Source organism: Myotis lucifugus, unplaced genomic scaffold (assembly GCF_000147115.1).
Source record: "Myotis lucifugus unplaced genomic scaffold, Myoluc2.0 scaffold_145, whole genome shotgun sequence".
Lineage (NCBI taxonomy): Eukaryota > Metazoa > Chordata > Mammalia > Chiroptera > Vespertilionidae > Myotis > Myotis lucifugus.
Window position 1 is genome coordinate 1,272,833 of NW_005871193.1, and position 25,476 is coordinate 1,298,308.

The 25,476-nt window shown below is 53.6% G+C and overlaps 1 protein-coding gene across 1 annotated transcript in view; it reads right to left on the minus strand.

The window, feature by feature from the left end:
• Nucleotides 1-19,587, minus strand: part of SLC26A9 (solute carrier family 26 member 9) — a 29,535-nt gene extending 9,948 nt beyond the window's left edge. Inside the window, exons 1-13 of the mRNA XM_006094843.3 lie at nucleotides 19,521-19,587; nucleotides 12,511-12,653; nucleotides 8,685-8,824; nucleotides 8,476-8,586; nucleotides 7,719-7,894; nucleotides 6,050-6,214; nucleotides 5,349-5,501; nucleotides 4,947-5,029; nucleotides 4,048-4,195; nucleotides 3,664-3,777; nucleotides 3,397-3,474; nucleotides 2,524-2,619; nucleotides 292-398 (exon numbers count right to left, since the gene is read on the minus strand). Of these exons, the coding sequence (XP_006094905.1) occupies nucleotides 292-398; nucleotides 2,524-2,619; nucleotides 3,397-3,474; nucleotides 3,664-3,777; nucleotides 4,048-4,195; nucleotides 4,947-5,029; nucleotides 5,349-5,501; nucleotides 6,050-6,214; nucleotides 7,719-7,894; nucleotides 8,476-8,586; nucleotides 8,685-8,824; nucleotides 12,511-12,635 (1,496 nt within the window). The 5' untranslated portion in view covers nucleotides 12,636-12,653; nucleotides 19,521-19,587. The remainder of the gene's footprint in view (nucleotides 1-291; nucleotides 399-2,523; nucleotides 2,620-3,396; nucleotides 3,475-3,663; nucleotides 3,778-4,047; nucleotides 4,196-4,946; nucleotides 5,030-5,348; nucleotides 5,502-6,049; nucleotides 6,215-7,718; nucleotides 7,895-8,475; nucleotides 8,587-8,684; nucleotides 8,825-12,510; nucleotides 12,654-19,520) is intronic.
• Nucleotides 19,588-25,476: the final 5,889 nt, after the last annotated feature.

Sequence of the window (25,476 nt, forward strand, 5' to 3'; positions counted from 1 at the left end):
CTGAGTCTTACCCACCTGCTCTTCCCCTACTTTCTCCAGCCCCCAACCCTCCAAGACCATGATGGCTTCCTCTGGGGTTTCCAGGATATGGGAAGTCAGGCAGCCCAACCTGTGCCCACAGTCCTGCCTGGGTTGGGCTCTCCTCAGGCCTGGCAGCAGCTCCTGTGCCAGGCCCAGAAGGCAGCAGGGTTTGGTGGACTGGGCCAGGCCTCGGCATGGGAGCCCTTGGCAGGCTGGCTCGGGGTCCTCCCTTCAACCCCCGTGGTGTCTTGGGGAGGGGCTGTTACTTACAACTGGGTCTGGAAGACCACAACCAGGACGGAGAAGGCGACACCCACTGCCACGCCGTAAGGCAGGCTCAAGAAGAAGGAGGAGAGGAAGCTCACCACCCAGACGCACTGTGAGGAAAGAGATATGAAAGCAGACCTGGGAAGAAAACTGCCTCTTTCAGGAAGTCTTCCTGGATTTGCCGAGGTCATTCTCTGCCAGCACAACCCAGAGCCACCCTTCCACTTTCATGCCAGTTTTGCACTGTTTTATGTTTTGGTTACATTTGTCCCTTTCTCTCAGATTGAGTGTGGCCCCCTGGTCTTGTCTTGTTTTTAATAGATAAGCCCAGCACACCCAGGTCTTTGAGGGCATAATGATAAGAGCAAGAGTCTTGGGTCGGTCCTGAGTTCCAAGTTCCGTTCTCCTACGTCTAGCTATGTGAGCCTGAGATGCCTAATCCACAAAGGGGGAACAATAGTACCTGCTTCATGAAAGGATTAACGAGTTAAGAAACATAGAGGATGCCGAAACCGGTTTGGCTCAGTGGATAGAGCGTCGGCCTGTGGACTGAAAGGTCCCGGGTTCCATTCCGGTCAAGGGCATGTACCTGGGTTGCGGGCACATCCCCAGTGGGAGATGTGCAGGAGGCAGCTGATCGATGTTTCTAACTCTCCATCTCTCTCCCTTTCTCTCTGTAAAAAATCAATAAAATATATTAAAAAAAAAAAAAGAAACATAGAGGTCCCAGCCTAGTGATGGGCACCCACTGGGTGATCGAGAGGCATGAGTACCCTTTCTCCACCTCCCAGTAAGCTGTGAATGCCCAACACGGGCTTAGAGAGGCTTCCTGGCCTGATGGCCTGGGGGCCTGGTGGGTGGCGGGCAGAATTGGATTCAGTTTTGATTGTTAGCCCCTATGCTCCTTTAGAGTCCCCCAAATAGCTCAAAAGAAAAGAAATCTACCCAATTCCATAGAGAATTGTGAGGAACAGATGGAAACCCAAAGCACTATGAATATTCGGGATTAATTGCCGTAGCCAGGGATTGCTGGGATGGAGTCAAAGCAAATCTGTGGGCTGGGAATTGGGACATCAATTCTCTCCTTTCCTCACCACTCACTCACTCACTCACTCACCCGTCCACTACGGGAGCCAGGTGGATCACTCACTTCTCTGGCTCCCATAGGAGACAGCCCAGCCCAGAGGTTTGGAGTCCAGCACTTGGAGTTCCAATCCTGACTCCACCACTTACTACCTCTGTGGCCTTGGACGAGTTACTTAACCTCTCTGAGCCGTGGTTTCATCCTCTCAGAAGGAGATTAGTAAGTCCTCTCTCGTAGGTTACGGTGGGGCTCAAGTGGGGATAGCACAGTGTCGCCAATACGTGGTCGCCTCCTTCCTACTGTCCAGTGGAGAACGTGACTAACTATAACGTGAGTCAGGTTTGTAGAGTTCTATGGCTACACGGTGCTTTCCCACCGTGATCTCATTTAATCTTCAGAGCCAGTGTGTGACGCAGCCTTGACTGTCACCCCCACACGGATGAGGAAACAGAAGTCCAGAGAAGTCTGGTAACTTGCTTAAAGCCCTGCTCTGCTGGCTTTATGTTCTAGGGTTTGTTTTTTTTTAAATGACTTCTTTTGCTTTTTTTGGAACTACGAATCAAAAAAATAATAATAGCTAAGTTTTATTGAGTACAGATACAGTTTGGACCAGTGGTTGGCAAACTCATTAGTCAACAGAGCCAAATATCAACAGTACAACGATTGAAATTTCTTTTGAGAGCCAAATTTTTTAAACTTAAACTATATAGGTAGGTACATTGTTATTAGCTTAATTAGGGTACTCCTAAGGCTTAGGAAGAGCCACACTCAAGGGGCCAAAGAGCCGCATGTGGCTCGCGAGCCGCAGTTTGCCGACCACGGGTTTGGACAATGTGCCCCCTTCTTGTATTGTCTGATTTCTTCCTCCTAAGCAACCCTGGGAGGGGGAGAGTATAAAATATCCATTTCACAGACGAGGAAGTTGAGACACAGAGAGGTTAAGAGACTTGCTATTGACTACAGAGCCTGTGAACATCTGAGTTAGGATTTCAGCACAGGGTATCTCTCTAAAACCTGAGTTCATAGCACCTGGCGATGTCAGTTACGGAGCAGCTAACCAGAGGGATCATTCACAGGAGAAGGGACAGGGTTGTGAGGTTGGAGAAGGGGACAGGACTCAGACAGGTACACAGAGGCCACCAAGTACCTACACAGTCTAGCTTGCTTTTCCTCCACAGGTAGTAGGGGTCGGCGAGTTGCTTGAGGGAGTTCTTGAGGTTGACAGCTATCAGGGCTCCCAGCACAGCCTAGGGAAGCAGAACATGGTTCCTGTCACTGGGGTGTCCCCTTCTTCCTGCCCTTCCTACAAACACCCCTGACCCTGGAGCCTGGCAGGACAGAACTGGAGTTCAGAACACACAGAGCCCCAAAATCTCAGCACTCAGGCTTAGGATTGGAGAGCACAGGAGCTAGAGGCATGGGGCCCATCCTGGCCCCCTCTTCCCCCTTCCTCTCTTCTCTCACACCCATGGCCCATGCCAGTGATGGCGAACCTATGACACGCATGTCAGAGGTGACACGCGAACTCATTTTTTTGGTTGATTTTTCTTTGTTAAATGGCATTTAAATATATAAAATAAATATCAAAAATATAAGTCTTTGTTTTATTATGGTTGCAAATATCAAAAAATTTCTATATGTGACACGGCACCAGAGTTAAGTTAGGGTTTTTCAAAATGCTGACACGCCGAGCTCAAAAGGTTCGCCATCACTGGCCCATGCCTAGAGCCTTCCTACGCTGGGGCTCATGGGTACTTGTCAACAGACTAGGGACTCAATCCTGAGGTCTGGAGGCTGGAGTCTGGGACCAGCCCTGAACTTGTGAGCTGTACCACATCACGTAGACTCTCTCAGCCTGTTTCCCTCACCTGTAAACTGGGGAGAGTAAACCTGTGTTGTCTACTGCACAGGTTGCGATTAGGCCGAAGTCCGACAATGACAGCACTTTGTAATCTGCCGCATGGCCCTGAGGGGCTGCTCTGACTGGAGTCTTACTGGCCTCTGCTCTCCTGCTGGGCTCTTACCTTGGGGAGAGGGTACAGATAGGACCCCAGGACCAGCATGGTGATCATCACCACCAGAGACACACACAGGCTTGCCACCTATTCAGAGAAAGAGTTGGGAATAGGGAGCATTGCTTCTGATTTGTTTCCCATAGATGCCTTTGGTGGAGTGGGGACTAGGGAAGGGAGAGGAAGGCGGGAGAAGCTGCTGGCCCGGCTTGCAGGTTTCTGGGATTCTCTGGGGCAACTGTTCGGTTCCCCATCCTCCTCCCCTGGCACAGCGCTCACCTGGGATTTTCCTCCAGCTCCATCCACAGCCAGAGTGACGGAGAGAGCACAGCAAATGACATGGATTTTAAAGAAGGAGCCAAAGAAGTTGCTGCAGCCCAGGGCAATCATCTCCTGTGGGACAAGGGCAGGATTAGGGGCTGGAGGTGCGGGCATGGGGTGGCAGGGTGCGGACCACACCGAGTCGGCCACGCAAGCTGGATCTTGGGCCTCAGTCATGACCTACGACTATAAAGCCATACACACCCAATTAAGCAGAGGTCAGCTCTTGGGGTCATACCCTCTCCCCACTGGCAGGCAGCTTCCCTCACCTCGGTCCAGAGCCCCAAGGTATGTGGGCCCCGGCCCGTCCTGTTCAGTCCTACTGGGGGTAGCAGGACCTACCTGGTTAGAATCCACGTCATAGCCGTGCTTGCTAGCCAGGGTCCGACCCATAGCCAGGTTGATGACGTAGCCCACGATGGCCAGGGAGAAGGCTGTGCCAACCATGTCCTTCCACTGTGAAACCACAGGCAACACAGGAGTAGGGAACCTGCCAAGGAGCCAGAGGGGAGGCAGGGCCCAAGGGTGTGAGGAGAGGGAGGGCACCGAGTCCTTCAGCAGCTCGCAGGGAGCAGCAGGGCCCCGCTGTGTGCCAGGGTCTCATGTGGTCACCCTTTCAGTCTGAGTCCTCAGTACAACGCTGTAGGGCCATCACTCCCGTTGACAAAGTAGGAATCCGGGGCTTAGAGGACCTGGCTTGTCCAAGGTCTCAGAGCCAGTACTTGGCAGGGCCTCGTTTGTTCACACCCAGATTCTGGACTCTTTACTCTCACCAGCCCCCCGTGTCGTGAGCGTCCCCCACCCCACCTGCGGCAGCTGGGCAGCCCAGCACTGAACGGCCCCTCCCAGGGCCCAGCTGGCTGCCCGGCACAGAGTGGATGCTTAATGAATCTGGTTCATCCCAATAGCTTCCTGTCCACATGGATAAAAAGAGTCAATGCATTAGAACAGGGTGAAGGGCCGGATAAGGGCTGATCAGAGAGGCATTGCTTTAATAGCCCCATTGAATGAGACTTCCGGGGTGAGTGTGCCAGTTAAGACTCGCCGTTCATAAAACAGCCAGCATTGGCCCCTTGTGTGGCTCTTCTCCACAATAAGTAATAGTCGTGATCCATTGCTGGGCGGTGTCATAGGGTTTAGAACGCATTTCATAGAGTTCGTCTCAGCTCAGCCTCTGAGCCCAGGCCTTGGTGGGGAGTGCTGTGGGGTTGGCGTCAGGCTTTCCAGCCCCCTGGACTCACCCATGTTGGATCTCCCCCACGATCTGCATGTGATACTTTTGGGGCATCTTACAGCCCCCAGAGATAGCTGTTGCCACCACCACCTGCAAATCCCAAAGTGGAGAATGGGGGTTGGTTTGAAGTTGGGGTCAGTGCAAGCGTTTCTCTCTAGCCTCCCTTTTCTCTTGGGGAACCCGAATCTCACTTGCCTGCCTCTGAGGGGGAAGACCCCCAAGGAACAGGAAGAGTGGGGCCATATTCGGGGGGATGGAAGGGATTCACTTCTGACTTCTTGCTCTACTGGCTGACAGTGGAAGGGGATGAGGCTGGGTAGGGGCGCCCTGGCCCTGGCTGGAACTGGATGTCCCTTCTCATAGCCTCTCTGATCTGGCCCTCCACGCCCAGCCCCGGGTGCGGTCTTACCACAATCATCTCTGTGGGGATGGGGAAGCGGATCTTGTGCATGTAGCGAGCGTTGAGCTCCTTCACCAGCACCAGGAAGGCACCACTAATGAGGGCGAAGATGAGCGAGGCGATGTTGGTGTGGGGGAGGTTTTTGCAAATGTCAATGAAGGTCTGGTGGAGAGAGCATCATGCCTATGGGCTCCCACTGCTTCTTCCCCCACCACCCCCACCACCGGATGGCTGACCCCGTGAAGGGGTATCGTCAGTGCTCATGGAGGCACCAAAGCAGAATCCAGACCCTGATCAGGAACACGATGCCACGTCCCACCACCCTCTCCCAAAGGGCCCATCAGGAGCTCATGCTGGGACAGGAATGTTGATTCCCTTTCTCATCCTCTAGAAAGAGTTCAAGTTAAAGGAGGAGGGTAAAAACTAGACATCAGGAAGGACTTCCCAGCCAGTGGAACAGGGAACTTATTAAGAGTGTACCTCTCCTTTTCTGCAGGGATTAACCACAGGGAACCTCATGGAGCCCTCAAGGTCATGTGTTTGACCCTCCCTCCCAATGTGAGAACCCCCTCAGCATCCTCTCCTAACACCGGGTCAGGGTCAGCCGGCTCTTGCTCAAGAGCATCTCATAATGAGAAGATCATAACAACAGTGAACTTGGCTGTTGTAATGAGCCCCTCCCCATTTGCAGGGCACTATCCTAGACTCACAAAGACGATGGAGCCTGGGCCTGTGTAGGACGGGATGGTCAGTCCAAAGATGTACTTGAGCACCGAGATCAGGATCTGCAGGCCGGCAGCCGTCATGAAGCCCCGGATGAAGGACTCGGAGAGGTAGATGGCCACAAAGCCAAACTGCACGAAGCCCAGGCCCATCTGAGGGGGGAATGACCAAGAGGGTCAGCAGCTCCCACACTTGCCTGATCCAAACCCAGGGCTGGAGTTCTGTGCAGCTCTGGGCAGCGGCAGCTCTAGGGAAATGAGTCCTTCGTGACTTTGTCTTCCTTTGTAATGTGCCAGCAGAATTTTGGTCCCTTAAGGACACTGGCCTCTTTGTCACTCCACCTGTCTGTCTTCAGTTTCCTCATCTGTGAATGAAACTGGCCCTCCCTCAGTGTTAGTGGATGACACTGCCACCCACCCAGTTGGCCAAACAATACCTTGGGAGTCATCCCTCCCTCACCTCCCACGTCCCATCTGTAACCAGAGCCCAGTTAGTTTTGCTCCTGGCAAAATGTGCCTCAAGTCCACTTCTGTCTCCACGGCTTTCTCCATGGCCACCACTGGCCTAGGCCCTCGGCACTCTTGCCTGGCTCTCTGTATGGTCCCCAACAGGATTGATTCTAATCCACCTCCCACCTCTCATCTTCTCCGTAGCCCAAATGATCCTTCAACTGCCAATCAGATCTAAAGCCACAGCCTAGGGGACAGACCTCAAACATCATTGTCTGGTCCATGCCTACCTTTGTAGCCTCTTCTCTGGCCCGTCCCCAAAGGCCCCCTGCCCTCCAGACCGACACTCCTTGCCTTGCCATTCCTGGTGAGTTCACCCTCTCTGAGGCCTCAGTGCTTGCGAGGCACTTTTTCTCTGCCTGGACCACCCTTCCGGGCCTTATTCATTTGCTTACTGGTCACTTCTAGTCATCCTTTAAGACCCAGGTCACCTCTTCTCTTTGAGGAGAGGCCTTTCCTGACTCTTTTTGGTGTTCCCGCAGCTGCTTGTACATAGCTCTATTATGCTGCTTATCTCACTGCCTACAAATTTATCTGTTGACATGGCTATTTCCTCTGCTGGGCTGGGAGCTTCTGGAAAACGTGGCCCCTTTCTTACTTATCTTTTATCCCCAGGGCCGAGCCCAGTTCCTGGCACAGTGAAATAACTAAGAAACATTAACTAAATGAATGAATGAATGAGAGGTGCCCTCTGAGTTTGCTTCCTGCACTTGCATTCTGTCAGGCTGTGTTTTCCTTCACAAAACCCAGCAGAGTCCTTAGCGTGTGGCGAAAAGGAAATGTATGCAGGCGATGCTGTGGCTGGAGCAGAGGAGGCTGGTGCGGGATAAGAGAAGTCAGGAGACAGGAGGACGGAGCTGGCAGAGAGCCAGGCTCTGCACAGGGAGTGGAGAGAAGCCGCGAGTGTCTGAGAGAGTCCAAACGCAGGACAGTTTTATCAGGTGTGGAAGCTGGCCGTAAGGACCTGCTGGAGGGAGGGAAGGCGATATCTGGCTTTTCAAGGTCTTTGGGGGCCCTGAGAATGGGAAAGACGGAGGAGGTAGAGCCCTAAACCAGCTTTAATGTCAAAGCTGGGTCTGAGTCAGGGGCAGGGTGGTCTGATGGCTTCCTGGCGGGGGCCCTGGCAGGGATTTGGCCGTCCCCTCACCTGGATGATGGCAGTCAGGCAGGCCAGCGTTGCTGACACATGCAGCCTCTCGGCCTCCATGGCCGCCGTGTCCACGTAGGTCTGGTTGGTAGCATTGTTGAAGACCTGGAATTTTGACTCTGGGGCCAGCTGCAGACAGATGTTACCCACCAGGATACTGATAACAGCAAAGGTACCTGTGGTGCCCCACCCAGCCAGCAAAAGTCAGAGGTTTGGATCAAACCCATGGAAACCATCAAGGGGCCCAGGATTGCTCCCTGACCCCCAAGGGGATGGAGCCCCAGGGCCCCCAGGCTGCTCTCCAGCATAGCACCACGCATATCTGACCATGATCTACTGTTTCATCTCAGCTGTTAATGCTATTTTACTGGCCACCTGAGGAATGGAGCTTGGAGATTGTCCTTTCTCTGTCTCACTTAGCACCAGAGAACTCCCAATGTTCCCCTCAGTGGCTGCTGGGACCAGCCTGGGGTTAGAAGGTAATTTCTCACAGCTGTTTAGCACTTCATGGCACATGGTTTATCTTGTTGCACCAATTCTTCCCCCCATTCCAGGGAGGAAGGCAGAACAGGTAATGCTGACTGAGCTCACAGAAGCTAAGTGGTGTCTCCAAGGTCACGGAGGACCTGGGACGGACACAGTGATGGTCCCTTGAGAACCAACCGGCATCAGCTAGAGGAGTATGTAGGTGGAGAACCACCCGAACCCCTCTTCACACCACCCGTCCTCCTGCCTGCTGGGAGGGGAGAGGTCTTACCTGGCACCATCTGGTGTATACCCCCCAGGAAGAAGTAGGTCAGGAGGGGGAAGAAGGAGGAGTAGAGGCCGTTGACTGCAGGAAGGTTGGCTAGAAGAGCAAACGCCATGCCTGCAGAGGACGAGAGAGTGAAGGCTCAGGGGACAGGGGTTATGGAGGCCACAGAAGGTGGGGTGGGGAGGGCAGGCCTGGCTGAGAGGAACCCTCACCTTGTGGCACCTGGATGGATCCACCGCTGAGGCCACCAAGCAGGTCAGGGATGATGTAGTCTTTGATTTTGTACTTGGGGAGCCAGGAGAGCACAGGGAGCAGCCCAAACACCACGGTTTTGATCTTGGCCGGGGAACATCTGGAGGGAAAACGGGCAGATTTCCAGTCAGCACTTCTCCGGCTTGGGCGCTCCAAGTTGGGGAGGGATTACAATATCCTGTTGCTGTTCATCATTCATTCAAAATTCATTCAAAATGCGATGAGCACGCATACTGTACAGTCTGCGACACTGAGAAGGAAAAGCAGGGACTTTCTCTTGAGAACCATCAGCACGCCCTGTGCATGGGCTGGAGGTCTTCTGACTGATGCCGCCTGCTCGGAAGTCTACAAGACTTGGCTTAAAGGCAGGGATTTCCTGGTGGCTTAACCTTCTGAGGTGTCAAGTTCAGGCCCATCTCAATTGGCCTTTCTCCAGGGAAGGCTTCTCTGAGCTCCTGGCTGATGGAACACAGGCTTGGGCCCCCTTGTCTGGGCTTCTTAGCTCTATGAGTGCCCCGTGTTTAATGACTTGCTTTTCATCTCCCTCGCCCACTAAACAGCAAACCCACAATGGTGAGAAGTCTGGCTCTCTTGTCATTTCTGTATACCTTGTGCACTACCTTGGGGCGCTTCATAAGTATATGTTGAATAAATGAGTGAATAAATAAGTGAAAGGATGAGCCGGTATTGAAACTCAGTCTGGCTCAGCCGGCGTGGCTCAGTGGTTGAGCGTCGACCTATGAACTAGGAGGTCACGGGTTCAATTCCCGGTCAGGGCACATGCCCAGGTTTTGGGCTGGATCCCCAGGGCATTCAGGAGGCAGCCAATCAATGATTCTCTCTCATCACTGATGTTTCTGTCTCTCTCTCCCTTCCTCTCTAAAATAGAAAGAAAGAAAGAAAGAGAGAGAGAGAGAGAGAGAGAGAGAGAGAGAGAGAAAGAAAGAAAGAAAGAAAGAAAGAAAGAAAGAAAGAAAGAAAGAAAGAAATGCCCTGGTGGTTTGGCTCAGTGGATAGAGTGTCAGCTTGCAGACTGAGGGTCCCAGGTTTGATTCCAATCAAGGGCACATGCCCGGGTTGTGGGCTCGATCACCAGTGGGGGGGCATGCAGGAGGCAGTCGATCAATGATTCTCTCTCACTGATGTTTCTATCACTCTCTCTCTCTCTCCCTTCCTCTCTGAAATCAATAAAAATATATTAGAAAAAAAAGAAACTCAGTCTGCCCAAGTGTATTTACAATAAACTATCCAGGCAGACTAAGTATTTACAGTTGTTTGCATGGAAAAATAATACAATAAGTAATAATACAAGAATAAACTCCGTGTTTTGTGTACTCAGAACTATAACCCTACTTTTGCCCCACCTTGTATTGCTAAACACATTTTACAGATTTAGACTCACCATTATCTTTCTACTAGTGAATGCCATACGTTTGCTTGCCAAAAGCTCTAGTTACCAGATTGTTTGCAAGGGGATCTGAGTGAGGATCCTTTTCTTCCCCTCAAGGATTCTTGGTAAAAAGAAGGAGTAGGTTACAGGCTTGTTGCTAAAACTTTCTCCTGTAAAAAGTGACTGTGTTCTCACTGTAAAAATTCAAACAGCACAGAAAAGGGGGAGGGGGAAGAAAGAAACTCAGTCTGAGTAGGGGCTGCTGCCATCTTTCTTAGAACTTCTCCAAGAGGAAGGCCCCATTGTCCCTGCAGGGTGTGCCCCGTGGACCCAGCATCCTTCATGTGCGATGACTCCAACACCAAGTTTATCCCCCTGTTAACTCCTCTGGGAGGGAAGAATGGGAGCTGTTCATTGATTGGTGAGTGCGGGGCGGGAGAGCTGATCCCTGCCCTGTTTGTTGAACACCTCCAGGCCCTTTCATAGAAACTCAGGAGCGGTAGGAACAAGGGCCTGCACACTGGAGGGTGACAGCTGGGGGATTGATGACTAGAAGAGGGTGGGAGGCATTTGCTTTGCTTTTCCCAGTTGAGGAAACTCAGATATCCAGGGCCCAGCTGGTGACTCACTGGCCCGCTCTGATTAGGCCTCCTTTCTTGCTCTTTGCTGCTGTTCAACAATAGTTCCCCTGACACCGGGTCCCCTGGATTTCACCCAAGACTGAAACACACACAGAAAATGCTTTGTACCCTGTATAGTCCGTGCAGATTTTCTATCTGAACCAACACTTGATGGAAAAGCTCCACCACCCACATCTGACTCCCTAGTCCCCTCTGGGGCAGGCGGGCGCTTCTCCCTTCCCTGGGATGGTGGATGGGAGCTAGACTGGTGGTAAATGGCTTAATGCATCTCTAAAGCCTTGTCCTAAGAGAGAACCAGCCCTGCAGGAACTCTCTCAGGTTCGTGTGTGGCTGGGAAAACTGGACTTGTGAATAGAGAGCTGGCTAGCGAAAGAGAAACAACCCACTTGAAGGCTCATTCCTGCCCAGCCTCACCTGCCCAGCCTCACCTGCCCAGCCTTACTTGCAAGCCTGCCATGTGTTGAGCAAAACAATCTGAAACTTGAGAGAAGAGCTAGAAAGTGATGCCAAACACCTATACAGAGGCTCCAGAAGGCAAGAAGGAAGTGGGCAGAGGGATTAGCTTTCTTGACATTCATTCATTCATTCATTCTTCATTCATTCTTCATTCATTCAACAAATATTTATCGGAGCACCTTCTGTGTGCCAGGCACTGTTCAAGGCTCTCATGCCAGCCTCATGGGAACTCTTAGTTTCCTACATCCCTTCATAGTTTTCATCATCAGAAACTTTTAGGACAACAGCAGATATGCTCATCCCTCCAGTGCAGAAACAATCCAAACTTAAATTCTTTGGGCACCAAGGAGGGCAGAGCCCACCTGCCCGAGAAGCACAGCTGTGGGTTCAGAGCCTGAACACAAGGCCCCCAAGGCCGTGGCTGTAACTGGGCAGAGATGGAGCCTCTTAGGAGAGGTAGGGTTGGGCCCGGGCTTTTGGTGAAAACTGAAGTGGGTGATTCCCCTGGTCTGAACCAGTTCCACCTGCATCTCCACTTCAGCCATTGCCAGTGACCTCAATCCAGGTAACTGAATCAGCCGTTTCCCCTGGGGAGTGGGGAAGAGTAAGCCAGCCTACAGCGAGGCCTGAGAGAGGCCCGAGCTCGGCCTGCCAGAAGTCTGGGAAGGGGGAAGGCGAACCTGTGGCCTCAGGCTTCTGGAGTGTGGGTGTAGGTCACCCCCTTAGAGGCCAGGCTTCACTACCCACCGCCCCAGTTCCAGGGACCTGAGACCGGAAATGGCCCAGAGGCTGGAGGGGCCACATCCCGGTAGGTACCCTTTAGGGCCACCTTGGGGCATTCTCCGGACCAGGAGAAGGAAGGACCGTCTAGGAGGGAAAGGGGACAAGAGCATGGGGTGATGGTGGCTTCAGATTTTCATTAACAAGGAGGGGATGGGACATTGCAGCAAGGGCTCTGATGCCCCCACCCCATGCTGTAGCGTGCCCATCTCTAGCTCCCTTCAGAACTCAAGAAACACTTGAGTGGGCTGAGAAGATGGCAAGACCTCATGCAGGGGGTTGGGGATGGTCCTGCTGAAGCTGCGGGGTGAGGGGGGGGGTCTTTGCTCCTACTCCCCATCCTCCCTGGGAGTCTCAGGACAGTTGACATGATAGGATCTTCCATTCAGGGTCCCACACCAGCCCTCCCAGGGCTTCCCCGAGCTCTGTGTGAGGGATGCTGGTGCAAGAGCCTTGCCTGGTACGGGAGAGACTCGGCGGGGAGCAGAGGAGAGGAGTCTGGGCTCTGGGTCACATTACCTGAAAGCATAGCGAAGTTTCTCTCCCAGTGGGTACTTCCGGTCCTTCTTCTCGAACTCATGATCGAAGAGGGTGAGAGAGTATGCAGCTCTGTCCACCACGTAGCGGGGCCTGGGCTGGCTCATGTCTGGGGCATTTACAGGCTTGGGGAGAAGCAGACAAGGGGAGGATGAGGGACATCCCTCCTCAGCGCCAGCTTGGGCCCTCTCTCTCTAGTCCTGGCTGCAGCGGTTTTATGCTGGGCTTCCCCGCCCCCCTCCAGAAGGTGCCTCCCTTCCTTCTTTCAAGTCCTTCCACGAGACTCACTTCTTCTGGTGGCCTTCCTTCCCGGGCACTGATGATGCACACACTCGCCCTGGCTGTTTTGCTTGGCGCCCAGCACATGGCTGGCACACTGCACCTGTGACATCACCGTCACCCCCGCTGAACACCACGCAGAGAAAAGGTGGGAGTGGGAGGGCAGGAGTCCCAGCTGTGATTCAGCATATTCATTCGACCCCTTGCCTCCCCCCGAAAGGCCCCTGGTGCCTCCACAAGCCCCGCCCCAAGCCTCAATTTCCCCGGGCAGAAAGGCTAATACCATTCAGCCAGACAGCTTGGAAGGAATAGAGAGAACAGCCTGCCTGGAGGCCGGGGGATGGGCACAATGACCTCAAGGAGTCCCCTTCTGGAAGGAGACACCTAGGACTTCACCAACAGGTTTCCCTGGGGATGAAGGACAATGCGTATTTGGGGAAATTGGGATGGACTGTGCTGCTGTTTCTCCCACACACACTTCCTGTACCTAACCTTTCCCCCACCCTTGTGTACTGCTGTTTCTCTCCTCCTCGAGTTTTGCGCAACCTTGCTGGTGTGGCAGGAGCCCAGCCGGCAGAGCTGAGTGCCGGGCCCTGCAGGTCCAGAGGAGCTTCCGGTGGGAACCTCCCCCTCCCTCCTCCAACCACTGGTCTCCCCTCCTGTCCCCTGTCCTCCCGGAGCTGGGAGAAGCCGCCTGGGGGACCCTGGAGGAGGCAGGAGGGAGAGGAAAGCCAGGGGGGCAGGCTTAGAGGGAGGGTTGAATTCTGGGAGGTGGGGTGCAAGGGGCGGGTGGCCAGTTTGGCAAAAGATTTGAGATGGAGTTGGAGGTGAAAACCACTCGGGGTTAGGGATGTCCCTGACTTCCTAGGGGAGAACCTGGGTGTATGGGAGGTTATCAGAGGGGAGCAGTTGATACCTTTTGTGGAAGAGAAGCGGGGGGAGAGAGGGGAAGTGCATGAACTAGGGTCTAGAAGCCTGGGTTCTAGTCTGGCTTTACTGGTGGGTGGAAGGGGCAGCATTACCTCTGAACCTCAGGTTTCTTGTCAGGGAAATGGGGGTAACGGGCCTCTCACGGGGTGGTTGTGAGGCGCAAATGAGGTAACGGACAAGAAAGGGTGTGTAATATGCAAAGAAGCCTGCAAATGTGAGTTGTTATTATAATAAGATTGTGCCCAAATCAACAAAGGGTGAGCTGGTGCATTCCATCCATTTGGTTGTGGGACCCGAGGTCCATCAGCAGCCATCGGCCTGGGCTGGGAACCCGGCAAAGCCCCACGGATGGTGCCCGGCTGGGAGGGAAGTGGGCTGAACCTGCCCACAGCGCCTGTGCCCAGCCCCTTGCCTGGTGCTTAGTATGTATGCAACAGATGCTTGTTGAGTGAATCAATAAATGGTGTTTTGGAGAAGACATGGGCAGGACTGAGCAAGAGCCACGGCACGTGAGACATCCCGGTGGGAGAAATGAGAGGCCCAGGGGCATAAGGAAAACAGCACAAGTTTTAGAGCCCGATGACCTGGGTTCCAAGATTCGGTTTCTGCATCCGTAAGTGGGGATACCAACAGTCCAGGTGGTTGTGGTGGAGAGCGCGTGTGCGAAGTGGCTGGCCTGCCAGGGCACCCCGTAAAGGTAACAGGGATGGCTACCAGGATTACAGTGGAGGGGGCTTCCTTCCTCTTAGGACAGACAGTTCAGAGACTTCCAGACCCGTCCCTCCAGGAAGGCAGGGTGGCCTTGCTCCCTACCCTCTCCGGAGGCGGGAAGGGTCTAGCTTTCCAGGTGGTTTGCCTGGAGGGTCCTTTGGGTGCAATGAGTGGGGAACACGACCCTCAGGAGGAACCCACAGCTCCAGCCTGGCTCCAGCCTAGTTGAGGGAGGTCTATTCCAGGCCACTGAAGACCGCTTGCCAAAGAATAGCCAATATTTTCAAAGGGGGCTGACCCGGAAGAGGGGACCGCCTTGGAAGAGGGGGTGATGGGAGATCTTGATTCCATGCCAAGGGGCAGGCAGTGATCCAGAAGCCCCTTTTCCGCCAGCTTCCAAGTCTCTAAGTTCTAGTAGTACATTGTGGGGAGGGGGTTGTTACCATCTGATCCTACTGAAACCCTACGAACCCAGCCCCCACCCCCCCGCAACTGGCCCTGTTTCCCCATTTCCTCAGTGGTTCCTTTCTCCCTGTCACCCAGGCCTCTCCCCTACACTTGTCCCTGCCCTTCCCTTACCCCGGCCTCGGCCTCCACACAGTTGTTCATCAGTCCCATTACTGTTTCTCCCAGGCCTCACCCCCGCAGGTCTTATCTCACACCTGGATGATTGCAATCGCCTGATAACTGATCGCTGGTCTCCAGACTACGCCCCCAGCTCAGAAACCCCCAGCTTCTGTCTTCCTTTCCAGGAGGATCAAGCCCAAACTCCTTATTTTTAGCATGTTTGTCCTTTAACTATGCGGCCATGTTTTGGTGACCTGGGTACATCTGTTGGCCGTGTCCCACAGCACCGTCCAGTCCCCCCAGCAAGCATGGCTCATTTTTACCTCGGGGAGGGACCCTGACTCCTCCTTCCTTTCTGGACCTGCCCATCCTTAAGACCTGCTTAGGTTCCTCCCCTCCCCTCCCAGGCCTCTCCTCCTCCCTCCTCCTGCTTCCTCTTCTATGAAGCTTTCCTGAGCCCCTGCCCTGGGAACTCTTTCTCCCCGGATCTCCTTGCTGTGGGCCTCACCAGCCTGTGCAGTGTTGGCTCGGGCCGCTCCAGGCTGCCCTTCCATCCTTCTGGGAGCTCAGGTGGGGGGCTCGGGGCTTTTTCTGCCCCTGTGGGCACCCTTCCTACAGATGGGCAGTCGCCACTGGCACAGGCCAGCAGAGGAGGAAAAGCCCCCTGCTTTACTGGAACGCAAGCCTGTCTCCTTCCCCTGTTATTCTGCCCATCTCATTCCAGCAATAGGGTGTTGAAGGAAGAGGCTCTGGTACTTTCTCAATCCCCAGTTTGTACCACACGCAAAAGGAGACCCAGCAGCCCGCTGGCCTAGAAAGTTCTGTCTAGAGGAGAACTTGAGGGCTAGACCAGCCCCATCCTCTCATTCTGCGGCTGAAGAAACTGAGTCTTAGAGAGAGGGGGGCGGTATGGGACTTTGGACCAGGCCTCAGGCTCCAGCTCAAGTCCCTGCCAAAGGCCCAGCCCTCCCAGAGGTGACCCTGCTCTTGCTCCCTGGGGCTGGCCCCCGAGTGGCAGCCAGAGTGCCCTTCCATCTCAGCTGGCAGGAGAGGGTCTTGCTCTTCTCGAGGGCTCTGCCAGGGGATTGGAGTCCTCTCCTGGCCTCTGGGTTCCCAGGACCATGACAGGCAGAGTGGCTCTGCTCCAGCTCCTGGTGAGGAGGTGCCCTGGTCATACTTCCTAATTCCAAGAGTCGGGGTTGGGGTGGGGTGGGGCATAGGATGGGAGGTTACTTCATCGGAGCCAGTCCTTCAGGCCTGGGAGGAAAGGGGGATGGGAGAAGCAGACAGGGTGAGCCAGCAGGCGGGGGCACCCCCTCTCCTGGATGGTTCTCAGAGAGGTGAGGACTTCTCGGGAACCCCCAGGGGGCTCTTTCAATGCTCGGTCAGGGGTGGGGAGGGGAAGGAGGGAGCAGGGACGGGAGAGAGGCATAGAAGATGTGATGACTTGATCCCTAGTTAAACAAACACAGAGCCCTGCCGAATGATGTGATGATGTGAGCATCGCTGAGGAAAGTTAAGTGCTCAATTGGCAGGTGTGTCTCGCAGAGCCCTGCCTCCCTTCAAACAGCACCTCCATCCCCCCACGGGTCAGGGATGAATAGCAGGTGCCGTGTGACAATACTGGGGAACAAAAGGGTGTCCCTGCCCCCTCCCCACTTCTGAGGAAAGGAGGGGCCCGTCCTGAATTACGGGAGAGACCTAGAGGGGGGCTGGGGGATTCGGGGAAGTGGAGGGCAGGGACACCCCTTTGTTCCCCAGAGGGCAGGAGGGAAGCGCAGAGGGCAGGCGAGGTGAGCGTATGGGCAATCCCAAGGCTTGGCAGGGGCGTGGAGTCACACCTGGGGGCCAGGGGAGCCACTGGTTTTGCAGAGCTAAGGAGCTAGAGGGGGGTGCAAAGGGGGAATGGACTTTGTGGGGAGGGCGTGGGCCAGACCAGACCCCCTCCTGAGCTTCTCCAGGACCCTCATTAGAACCCTAATTCCCCCCCCCCCCCTGCAGTGAACTCATACAAAAGAAAGCCCACAGGTATCTTCACCCAGTGACTAGGCCTGGCTACGTCCTCAGAGCACTGTGGGCAGAGATGGGCTTGGCACAGTGCCCGTTAACGCACAGAGCGGCCTGGAGCAGTGCCCGGCCATGGTCAGCGCGCAGGAGATTCGAGCTGTTATGGTTGCTACTGCGAGTATTGTCCGATGCTCTTTCTTGCCCTGCAACCTCAGGCAGGTCCCTGCCTTTCTTGACCTTCCTTTTCACATCTGCCTTTACATCTCCCCCCCATCCCCCCTGCCCTCCCCATGCGCTGTCCCTCCAAAATGTCCCAGGACTGGTGAGAAGCAAAGCAGGAACTCTTTTTAGAAGAGGGCAGGGCATCCGGGGAGCAGGGAGGCGAGGATCCTGTGTGTGTGGGTTCGGCAGGTCTGGAGGTGATTCTGTCATTGTGACCCGGGCTGACTCCTTAATCCTGCCCGCTGTGCACGTGGGGGTTTCTTGGACGTGCACATGTGCCAGGCACAGGAGCAGTCTTGGCCGGGCCAACCCCCCTGGCGCTCTTATCGCTGGTTCCTACCTGGGCTGTCGCTGTGTTCTGGGGAGAGGAAAGGTCACTTTGAGGTTTCCCCTTTGCTCCAGCTGCGGGCTCCTCCCTGCCTCATCCAGGGTGGGAGCCACAGGGAAGGAGAGGGCCGCCTCTGAGTGGCTGGGTGGGTGGGGTGGGAGCTGGGGCTGGGCTAGGAGGGCTGGGCTGTCAGCTGGGCACCGTGTTCATGTCAGAAGGAGTAAGGGTGTAGAGCGCAGGCCTGCGGGTCTCCAAGCCATATATCAAGACTCCTTTTATTTCTATTGTCCCCATGTTTCTTGGGCAAATTTCCTATCGCCTCCTCACCCCAGCCTAACTTCCTCACTAGTATTGTGAGGGGGCGCCTGGGATGCCCCTGAATTGGCCTCCCACACTCCCGCTGTTCTAAGGAGTGGCATCCTAGAGTCACTGCCCCGCCCCCCCTCAAGTCCCCACGCCCATCTCCAAGCCTTCTCTTCCCTCCCTCTCTGCGTTCCTGGCAGAAGGGGGGGCGGGGGGGGGATAGAAGGGGGAGACAGGGACGGGTGCAGGGCTGAAGCAAAGCTCCAGCAAAGAGACGGAGGCTGGACTTTGAGAAGCACTTTCCAGCAGTGACACCTGCCCCGGGTCGGGTCACGGGATCCCTGAAATGGGCCTTTTAGGCGAGACGCCCAGAGGTCTGCGAGGTTAGGGCTAAGCTCACTCGGAGGCAGGTGAGCGGACAAGGAGACCCGTGAAGGGCCGGCCGAGCAGTCCGAGCTCGGTCAGTGCTGAGCTGGCCCCCGGGCCCGCAGGGAGCTCATGGAGCAGACTCTGGCTGTTTGGGGCAGGGCAGCAACACCCACCGACTTGTGCCAATCCCCGAAGGCCCCTCCACATGAGGAGCTACGAGTCCGCCCTCGTCCCCGGGTTTCATACAGGGGGCATCAGAACAGCCGCCAGGCTCTGGCCGTGCCCGGGAGGGCCATCCTGCTGGAGGAGGAGGCACGGGGGCTGGTCTCCATGCTGCCTGGGGAGGTCCCACCAGGCTCTGAAAGCCAGGGCCCAGGAGAGAGAATGAGGAGGACCAGGGGGAGGGAGGCTCTGGGAGAGAGGTGACTGAGGGAAGCCTTCCAGGGGGTAAACCTCCTGATTTGCCCAACAGAGGGGCTACGCCTCTCTGAGGGCACACCCTTAAAGCCAGTTTCCCTCCCTGTACTCAGACCAGCGGGCCAAGTGTAAATGGAGTGTTTACGCTGGAACGCTGGGGGCTCATTTTGAGGAGCAGGGGCAACGCCAGAGGGATCCCCCCAGAGCTGCGGTGAGGAGGCTGGGAGCCGGTGGAGCTGGCCCAGACCCTCTTGTTGAAGGATTCACCTGGGCGTCAGGTCCCCTGGACCCCACGTGTCTGAAAGCGCTGGATCCCCAGTCGCCCCCGGGATTAACGGCGACAAAAACGGACCCATGCCGCCCAGGCTGGTGCCCCGAGCTGGTGGAGAAGTGAAGGAGCGGCAGAGGACATCTGGGGGGCAGAGGGAGGGGAGGCAGGCCCGGGAGCCAAGCATTAAGAGCTTTTTGCTTCCAAGACTGAGAAGAAAGGGAGAGGTGCAGCCAGCAGCTTCAAAGGCAGGCGCCCCAGAAGGTCCAGCATTTTTGTTCTTTTCTCTGCAAGGAGAGGAGCGCTTGCGAAGGAGCTGCTGTTTCTCTTCACTCTGCTTGGGGGCCGGCAGACCTCCTCCAACCGAGCCTCCATCCCACAAGCTCCCCGTGGCCTCCTGCCTTGGAGCTAGGTCCCCCCATGGAAGTGAGGACCACTGGGCCCCTCTGAGCTCCCGGGCCAGGGGCTGCTCTCAGACCCAGGGGCCGAGCGTGCCTCCCACTTGTGCTCAGGTTGGCACCCAGCCCACCCCCTGACCAGTACGGTCCTGTCATCCCTCCTCAAGCAGGGGGGTGGCTGGGTGGGGCTTACCGGTGGGTGAGCAGAGCCGCGGGGCAGGGCTGCAGGTGTGCCTGGGAGCGGGCGGCTGAAAGGTGTCCAGAGGTGTGCGAAAGGGCTCTGCTCAAATAATCCAGGGAGGCGTTTATAAATAGCTTTACCTCAGGGCCGCGGGGTGAGCCCCAGCTTCTGATTGGCTCCGAGGGGAAGTGGTTTTGAACACTACACCGTAGCTAAGCCCGAGGAGATAGGAAAAGGAGATAAGGAAAAAAGGTCCCAAATGAACAGCCCTTTTTTTGTTTTCCCCGAGGAGCAGGGCTGTTTGATGGGAGCTTGGCACTTCCTAAATCCACCCCCGAAGACAATAGGTCACATTCAGCGGGGCCCCTGCCCCACAGGCGGCCGGCCCAGGCTGAGGAGGGGACAGGGCAGACCCCTCTCCAAGCTCGCTGTCCTGCCGCTTGGGGCTGGGGTCAAGCCAAATAGCCTCTTGGACAATGGGACCCATTGAGGCCCCCCGAGGGCTGGGGTCCGGGGGCTGCTTGCTTTGAAGGTTGGAGAGCTGGAGGGGGGTGCTGTGGGGGGACAGTGGACCTCTGAACACCCCTGAGGAAGGGGACAAGCCCTGTCTGGGAGGCCCTCAGAGCCCATGGTGGTTGGAGGTTGTAGTGGAGACCTGGCTTCCAGTCTGTCCCCAACTTTAAGTTGCATGTAAGCTCTGTGCCTTGGTCTACCCAGCAGGGCTCTGAGGAAAGGACTCCTGGCCCTCCTACCCTCCCAGGTAGGGTGCACGTGGAACAGGGGGGTTTGGGATAGGGTGAAGGAACTCAAGAAACGGAACTTACAACAACGATAGATATGTAAGCTGACCTTGAGGCTAGCAAACCTCTAATTCCCAGGCCTCTGTCACTTCCAGGAACTGATGTCTTCCTGGGTCATAGCTCTGCTCAGGCTGCTGCCTGCTGTCTGGGTTAGAGCTGCCTGCACATCCCTAACCCCCTGAGCCCTGTGGGAGAACCTCAGCAAGGTGAGTGGGTACTTCCTGACATATCTCCTGGGAGGGAGAGCCCCCACCTGATGCCAGGAGCCCCTTCCTTTGCAGCATCTGGGGCACTCCTGCCCGAGTCCTGAATGGTGCCCCCATATCCCCAGAAGAAAGCAGAGGCTCCAAGGTGGGCTGAAGTCAGTACCGGGGCTTCATTAAGGCACTGCCCCACCTGGGAAGACAAAAGTCCCCCCGGGGAAGGTGAAATGAGCTAGTTTCGGCACATAATAGGGACTCAATAAATATTTGTTGAATGAATAAAAGAATGAATTGTCTGCAGGCCCAGCCCAAGGGAGAGTGTATCGACGCATTGCTGTGTGGACGAGGGAAACACCCGAGGTCACTCAGAGTTGTCAGGGTGTAGCGAGGGGCCCGAACATGACTGGAGCAAGCGAGGGTGCAAGCCACCCGAGCATGCCTGCCACCTGCTGAAGAAAGGAGGTGTACATGGACACTCCCTCCATGCTTCAACATGGTAACAATACACTGTTCACAAGGGATGGTTATTATACATTCAATTGTCAGTCTTTCTCCAAAGACTGTGAACTCCATGAGGAGGGTGGGACAATGTATGTTTCATGCATCCCTACCACCTAGCCCGGTGCCTAGCACTGGTAGGAGCTCAGTATAGATTTGTGGAATGGGTGAATGACTGTATGATGGGATCTTTAAACGAAGCAGAGCCAGAAGGCGAGAATTTGTTCATATGTGTCTAGGATTATCCAGTGGCGTGGGTAGCCTGACATGCTCTAAACCAGTGGTTCTCCACCTTCTGGCCCTTTAAATACAGTTCCTCATGTTGTGACCCAACCATAAAATTATTTTCATTGCTACTTCATAACTGTAATGTTGCTACTGTTATGAATCGTAATGTAAATACCTGATATGCAGGATGGTCTTAGGCGACCCCTGTGAAAGGGTCGTTCGACCGCCAAAGGGGTCTCAACCCACAGGTTGAGAACCGCTGCTCTAAAGGTTAGGCAGGCACTTCTTAGAAGGCAGATGAGGCATCAGGCTCCACCTATAGCCAGGCAACCGTGACCATCAAGATTTGTTTACAAGTAAACAAAGTCCAACAAGTAAAAAACTGACTTCTGGTCAAGATGATGGTTCAGGTGAATGTGGTACTCACCTCCTCCCTTAAACACATCAAAATTACAGCTAAAGCTCAGAACAGCCATCTTTCAGAGCTGCCTGAAATAGAGCTGAATGGAAGTCCTACAACAACTATGAAATCAAAGAAGCCTCATCAAGATTGATAGGAGGGACAGAGACAAGGAAGAAGCTGGTCCCACACCCATGTGTGGCAAATAAAAATTAGGAGGGATATCTCAGCTGTGGAAGTCACCCCTGAGGAGCGAGGGGTCGCAGTCCCACACCAGCCCCCCAGCTCAGGGCTCCTGTGCCAGGAAGAGAAGTCCCCATTAACTTCTAGCTGTAAAAAGCAGCAGAGATTGAGGCTGAGGGAGACTGAAGCTGCTAGAGTCCCAGTCAGTTCCTCTTAAAGGGCCCACACATGGACTTACTGGGACTCACCCCCTCAGCTCCAGTGCAGGGCAGCAGCTTAAAAGGCACCAGAAACATACGGGGAGGACCTGAATTGTTGGGCATCAGGGTGAGAGCTTGGGGGCAGCTTTCTCTCAGACAAAAGTGCTGGCAGAAGCCATTATTCCTTTGATGAGCCCTTCCCTCACAGAGCCAGCAGACGGATACCACATCTGAGACTCCATCAACCTGGCTCACACTGTTGGCTCTGCCCTGGTGATTCCCTGAGACCCTGCCTCACCCAACATTTGGGCCCACCCAAGCTGTTTCCAGAGCTTTACTATAGGCGTGGCCAGTCTTGGCTCATGCTTCGGATTTTTCTAAAACCTCCCAATTTAGCAGCCTCTGGCTTCAGTGAGTCCCATACCTCTTGCTAAGTGGCCCCAGGCCCAGCAGTAGCAGCAGCTGGCCTTGGCTCACAGCTTGGCCTTACCTGGGCATCTCCAAGCCCAGCACAAGAAGCAGCCACCTGCAGACCTCTTTGTAGTTTATGCCTGGTGCCCCCAGGCAGAACACAGACGGTTTATCCCTGGGCCTGCACCTCCCAGGAGGCCCAGAACCAGAGTACCCAGTGGACAGCTTCAGACCATGTCAAAGCACCCCCAACCCACCTCCACAAGTGACACACTCAATGGGCACCAGAGCCCTGCTGAAGTAAGTCCTGTTCTGTGTGGTGGGCCCCTGCACAGCTGATCCTCCAAGGTGATTGTAGGTTGGTGGTCAGTAGTCACAGCCAGTCTTGCAGCTGAGCAGCCCGGGTATATCCCTCCCATTGGGATCAAGGCTTAATTAAAACAGAAGAGTGCACAGCTCACATGGGGGGTACATCTCGAGTGCCCAGCTGGGGTGATCAGGGAGGCTGTGCCACTGGACCCTTCAGGACACCTACTGCATTAGGCCACACTACCCAGCTTAGGAAACATAGCAGCTCTACCAAATACATAGAAACAAGCACAGGGAGGCTGCCAAAATGAGGAGATAAAGAAACATGGCCCAAATGAAAGAACAGAGCAAAACTCCAGAAAAAGAACTAAATGGAGACAAGTAATCTACTAGATGCAGAGTTCAAAACACTGGTTATAAAGGATGGTCAAGGAACTTAGCAAGGACCTCAATGGTATAAAAAAAAAACCAGTCAGAAATGAAGGATACACTAACTGAAATAAAGAATAATTTACAGGAATTAACAGTAGAGTAGGTAAAGCCGAGAATCAAATCGTTGATTTGGAATATAAGGAAGCAAAAACCAACAAATCAGAACAGGAAAAAGAAAAAATGAGGATAGTGTAAGGTGCCTTTGGGACAACTTCAAGTGTACCAACATTTGTATCATGGGGGTGCCAGAAGGAGAAGAGAGAGAGAGCAAGAAATTGGAAACCTATTTGAAAAAATAATGATAGAAAATTTCCCTAACTTGGTGAGGGAAACAAACATAGAAGTCCAAAAAGTGCAGAGTCCCAAAGAAGATGAACCCAAAGAGGCCCACACCAAGGCAAATCATAATTAAAATGCAAAACGTTAAAGACAAACAGAGAATCTTAAAAGCAGCAAGAGAAAAGCAGTTAGTTACCTAGAAGGGAGCTCCCCTAAGACTGCTAGTTGATTTTTCAACAGAAACTTTGCAAGGCAGAAGGAGTGGCAAGAAATACTCAGTGATGAAAAGCAAGGACCTATAACCAAGATTACTCTATCCTGCAAAGCTATCATTTAGAATTGATGGGCATACAAAGAGCTTCCCAGACAAGAAAAGCCAAAGGAGTTCATCACCACCAAACCTGTATTATATGAAATGTTAAAGGTCTTCTTTTAGAAGAAGATAAAAATACGAACAACAAAATGACATATCTATTAACAATGGAATCTACAAACAAAATGAACCAGCAGAACAGAAACAGACTCAGAGATACAGAGAATTTTTTGTTGGTTGCTAGATGGGAGGAGAACTGGGGGGAATGGGAAAAAAAGGTGAAGGGATGAAGAAGTGCAAATTGGTTGTTATAGAGTAGTTGTGGGGATCTAAAGTACAGCATAGGGAATATAGTCAATAATAATCTAATAACTTATTATTAATCTAATAATAATCTAATAATGGGTATAGGATTTATTGGGGTTATCACTTATTAAGTTAGGTAATGTCTGGTCACTGAAACTAATATAATGATGTATGTCAATTGTAATTGAAAATAAAAAATGATTAAACATAAATAAATAAATAAAACACACTAGAAAAGAAACAAAAAGATCAAACAACTACGTCCCTTGCTGAGGTATCATGCCTGTCAGGGAAAGTTTTTGTTGTAATTTGGTTCCTTCAGAGCAGAGAAGGCATTGCCCAACTGACTGGAGCATCCGGGGCTGCCTGCTGGCACATTTCTCTCTTTTAAATGACCCACAAACACTGTGGTCTATCGATTAGTCCAGTGTGGATTTTGCCAATGTGAGTCAGTCTCCCCTGAGTCCAGCTGATTTTCCATAGTAACACTTGGCTTTCACACAGGTTATCTGGCTTCATTCTCATAACAACCATGTGATTTAGGCATGTTGTTCTCATTTTTCAGATGAGGAAACTGAGGTTGACTGATGTGAAATAACTTGCCCAAGGTAAAAAAGAACTAGGTGGAAGAGACAGGATTCTAACTTATTGTGGCTTCAAATCCCATGCTTTGTCCATTTTATCACTTTAATCTTTGAGCCTGAAAAGCTAAAGATGATATAAGACCACACCGTTTAGACACTTGCAGGTTTATCTCTCCAGATGAAGATGGCTGGGACTCCAGAACACGTTCTAAGTTTGGGAATGTGTTGGCTCTCCTCCCCAGTCCTTCTCCTACTGTCTTAGCCAAATTCTTGGTGTGTAGATCTTGCATAATAGTGACAATAAGGATAGATGAACCCAGAGGTTTCACTAAAGTCACCAAGGGAGATGGACAGGACCCTCAGAGACTGGGAACTGCTTATGGGTGGGAAGCCCAGGAAGGAGGAAGCTGGGTTGGAGGCTGGGGAAGCGGAGGACAGGAGGTAGAGAGGCCCTGATGACTCCCAGGGCATCTGAGGGTATCTTGGATAGAACTGAGACAGAGTTAGGGCTGTTGGAGGGGAAACAAAGATATGAGAAACGGACAGACAGATGGCAGAAATAGAAACACAGAGAAAAAGAGTCAGACTCAGAAGCAAAGAGCGAGAAGTGAGGAACACATTAACACCCAGAGCAGCTCACAGTCTTGAGTTTTGTTAAATCACTGTTTTTCGCAGTGAAGGCAGGTACACAAAAATCTCATACCTCTCTCTGGAGCATATAGACTCTCCTTTGGTAGCAACCTACTCCCCCACCTCCCCAGGGCTGGAAGCTGTTATTCATTTGTTCATGCATCACTCAGGGCCAGGATCCTGTCCTAGAGA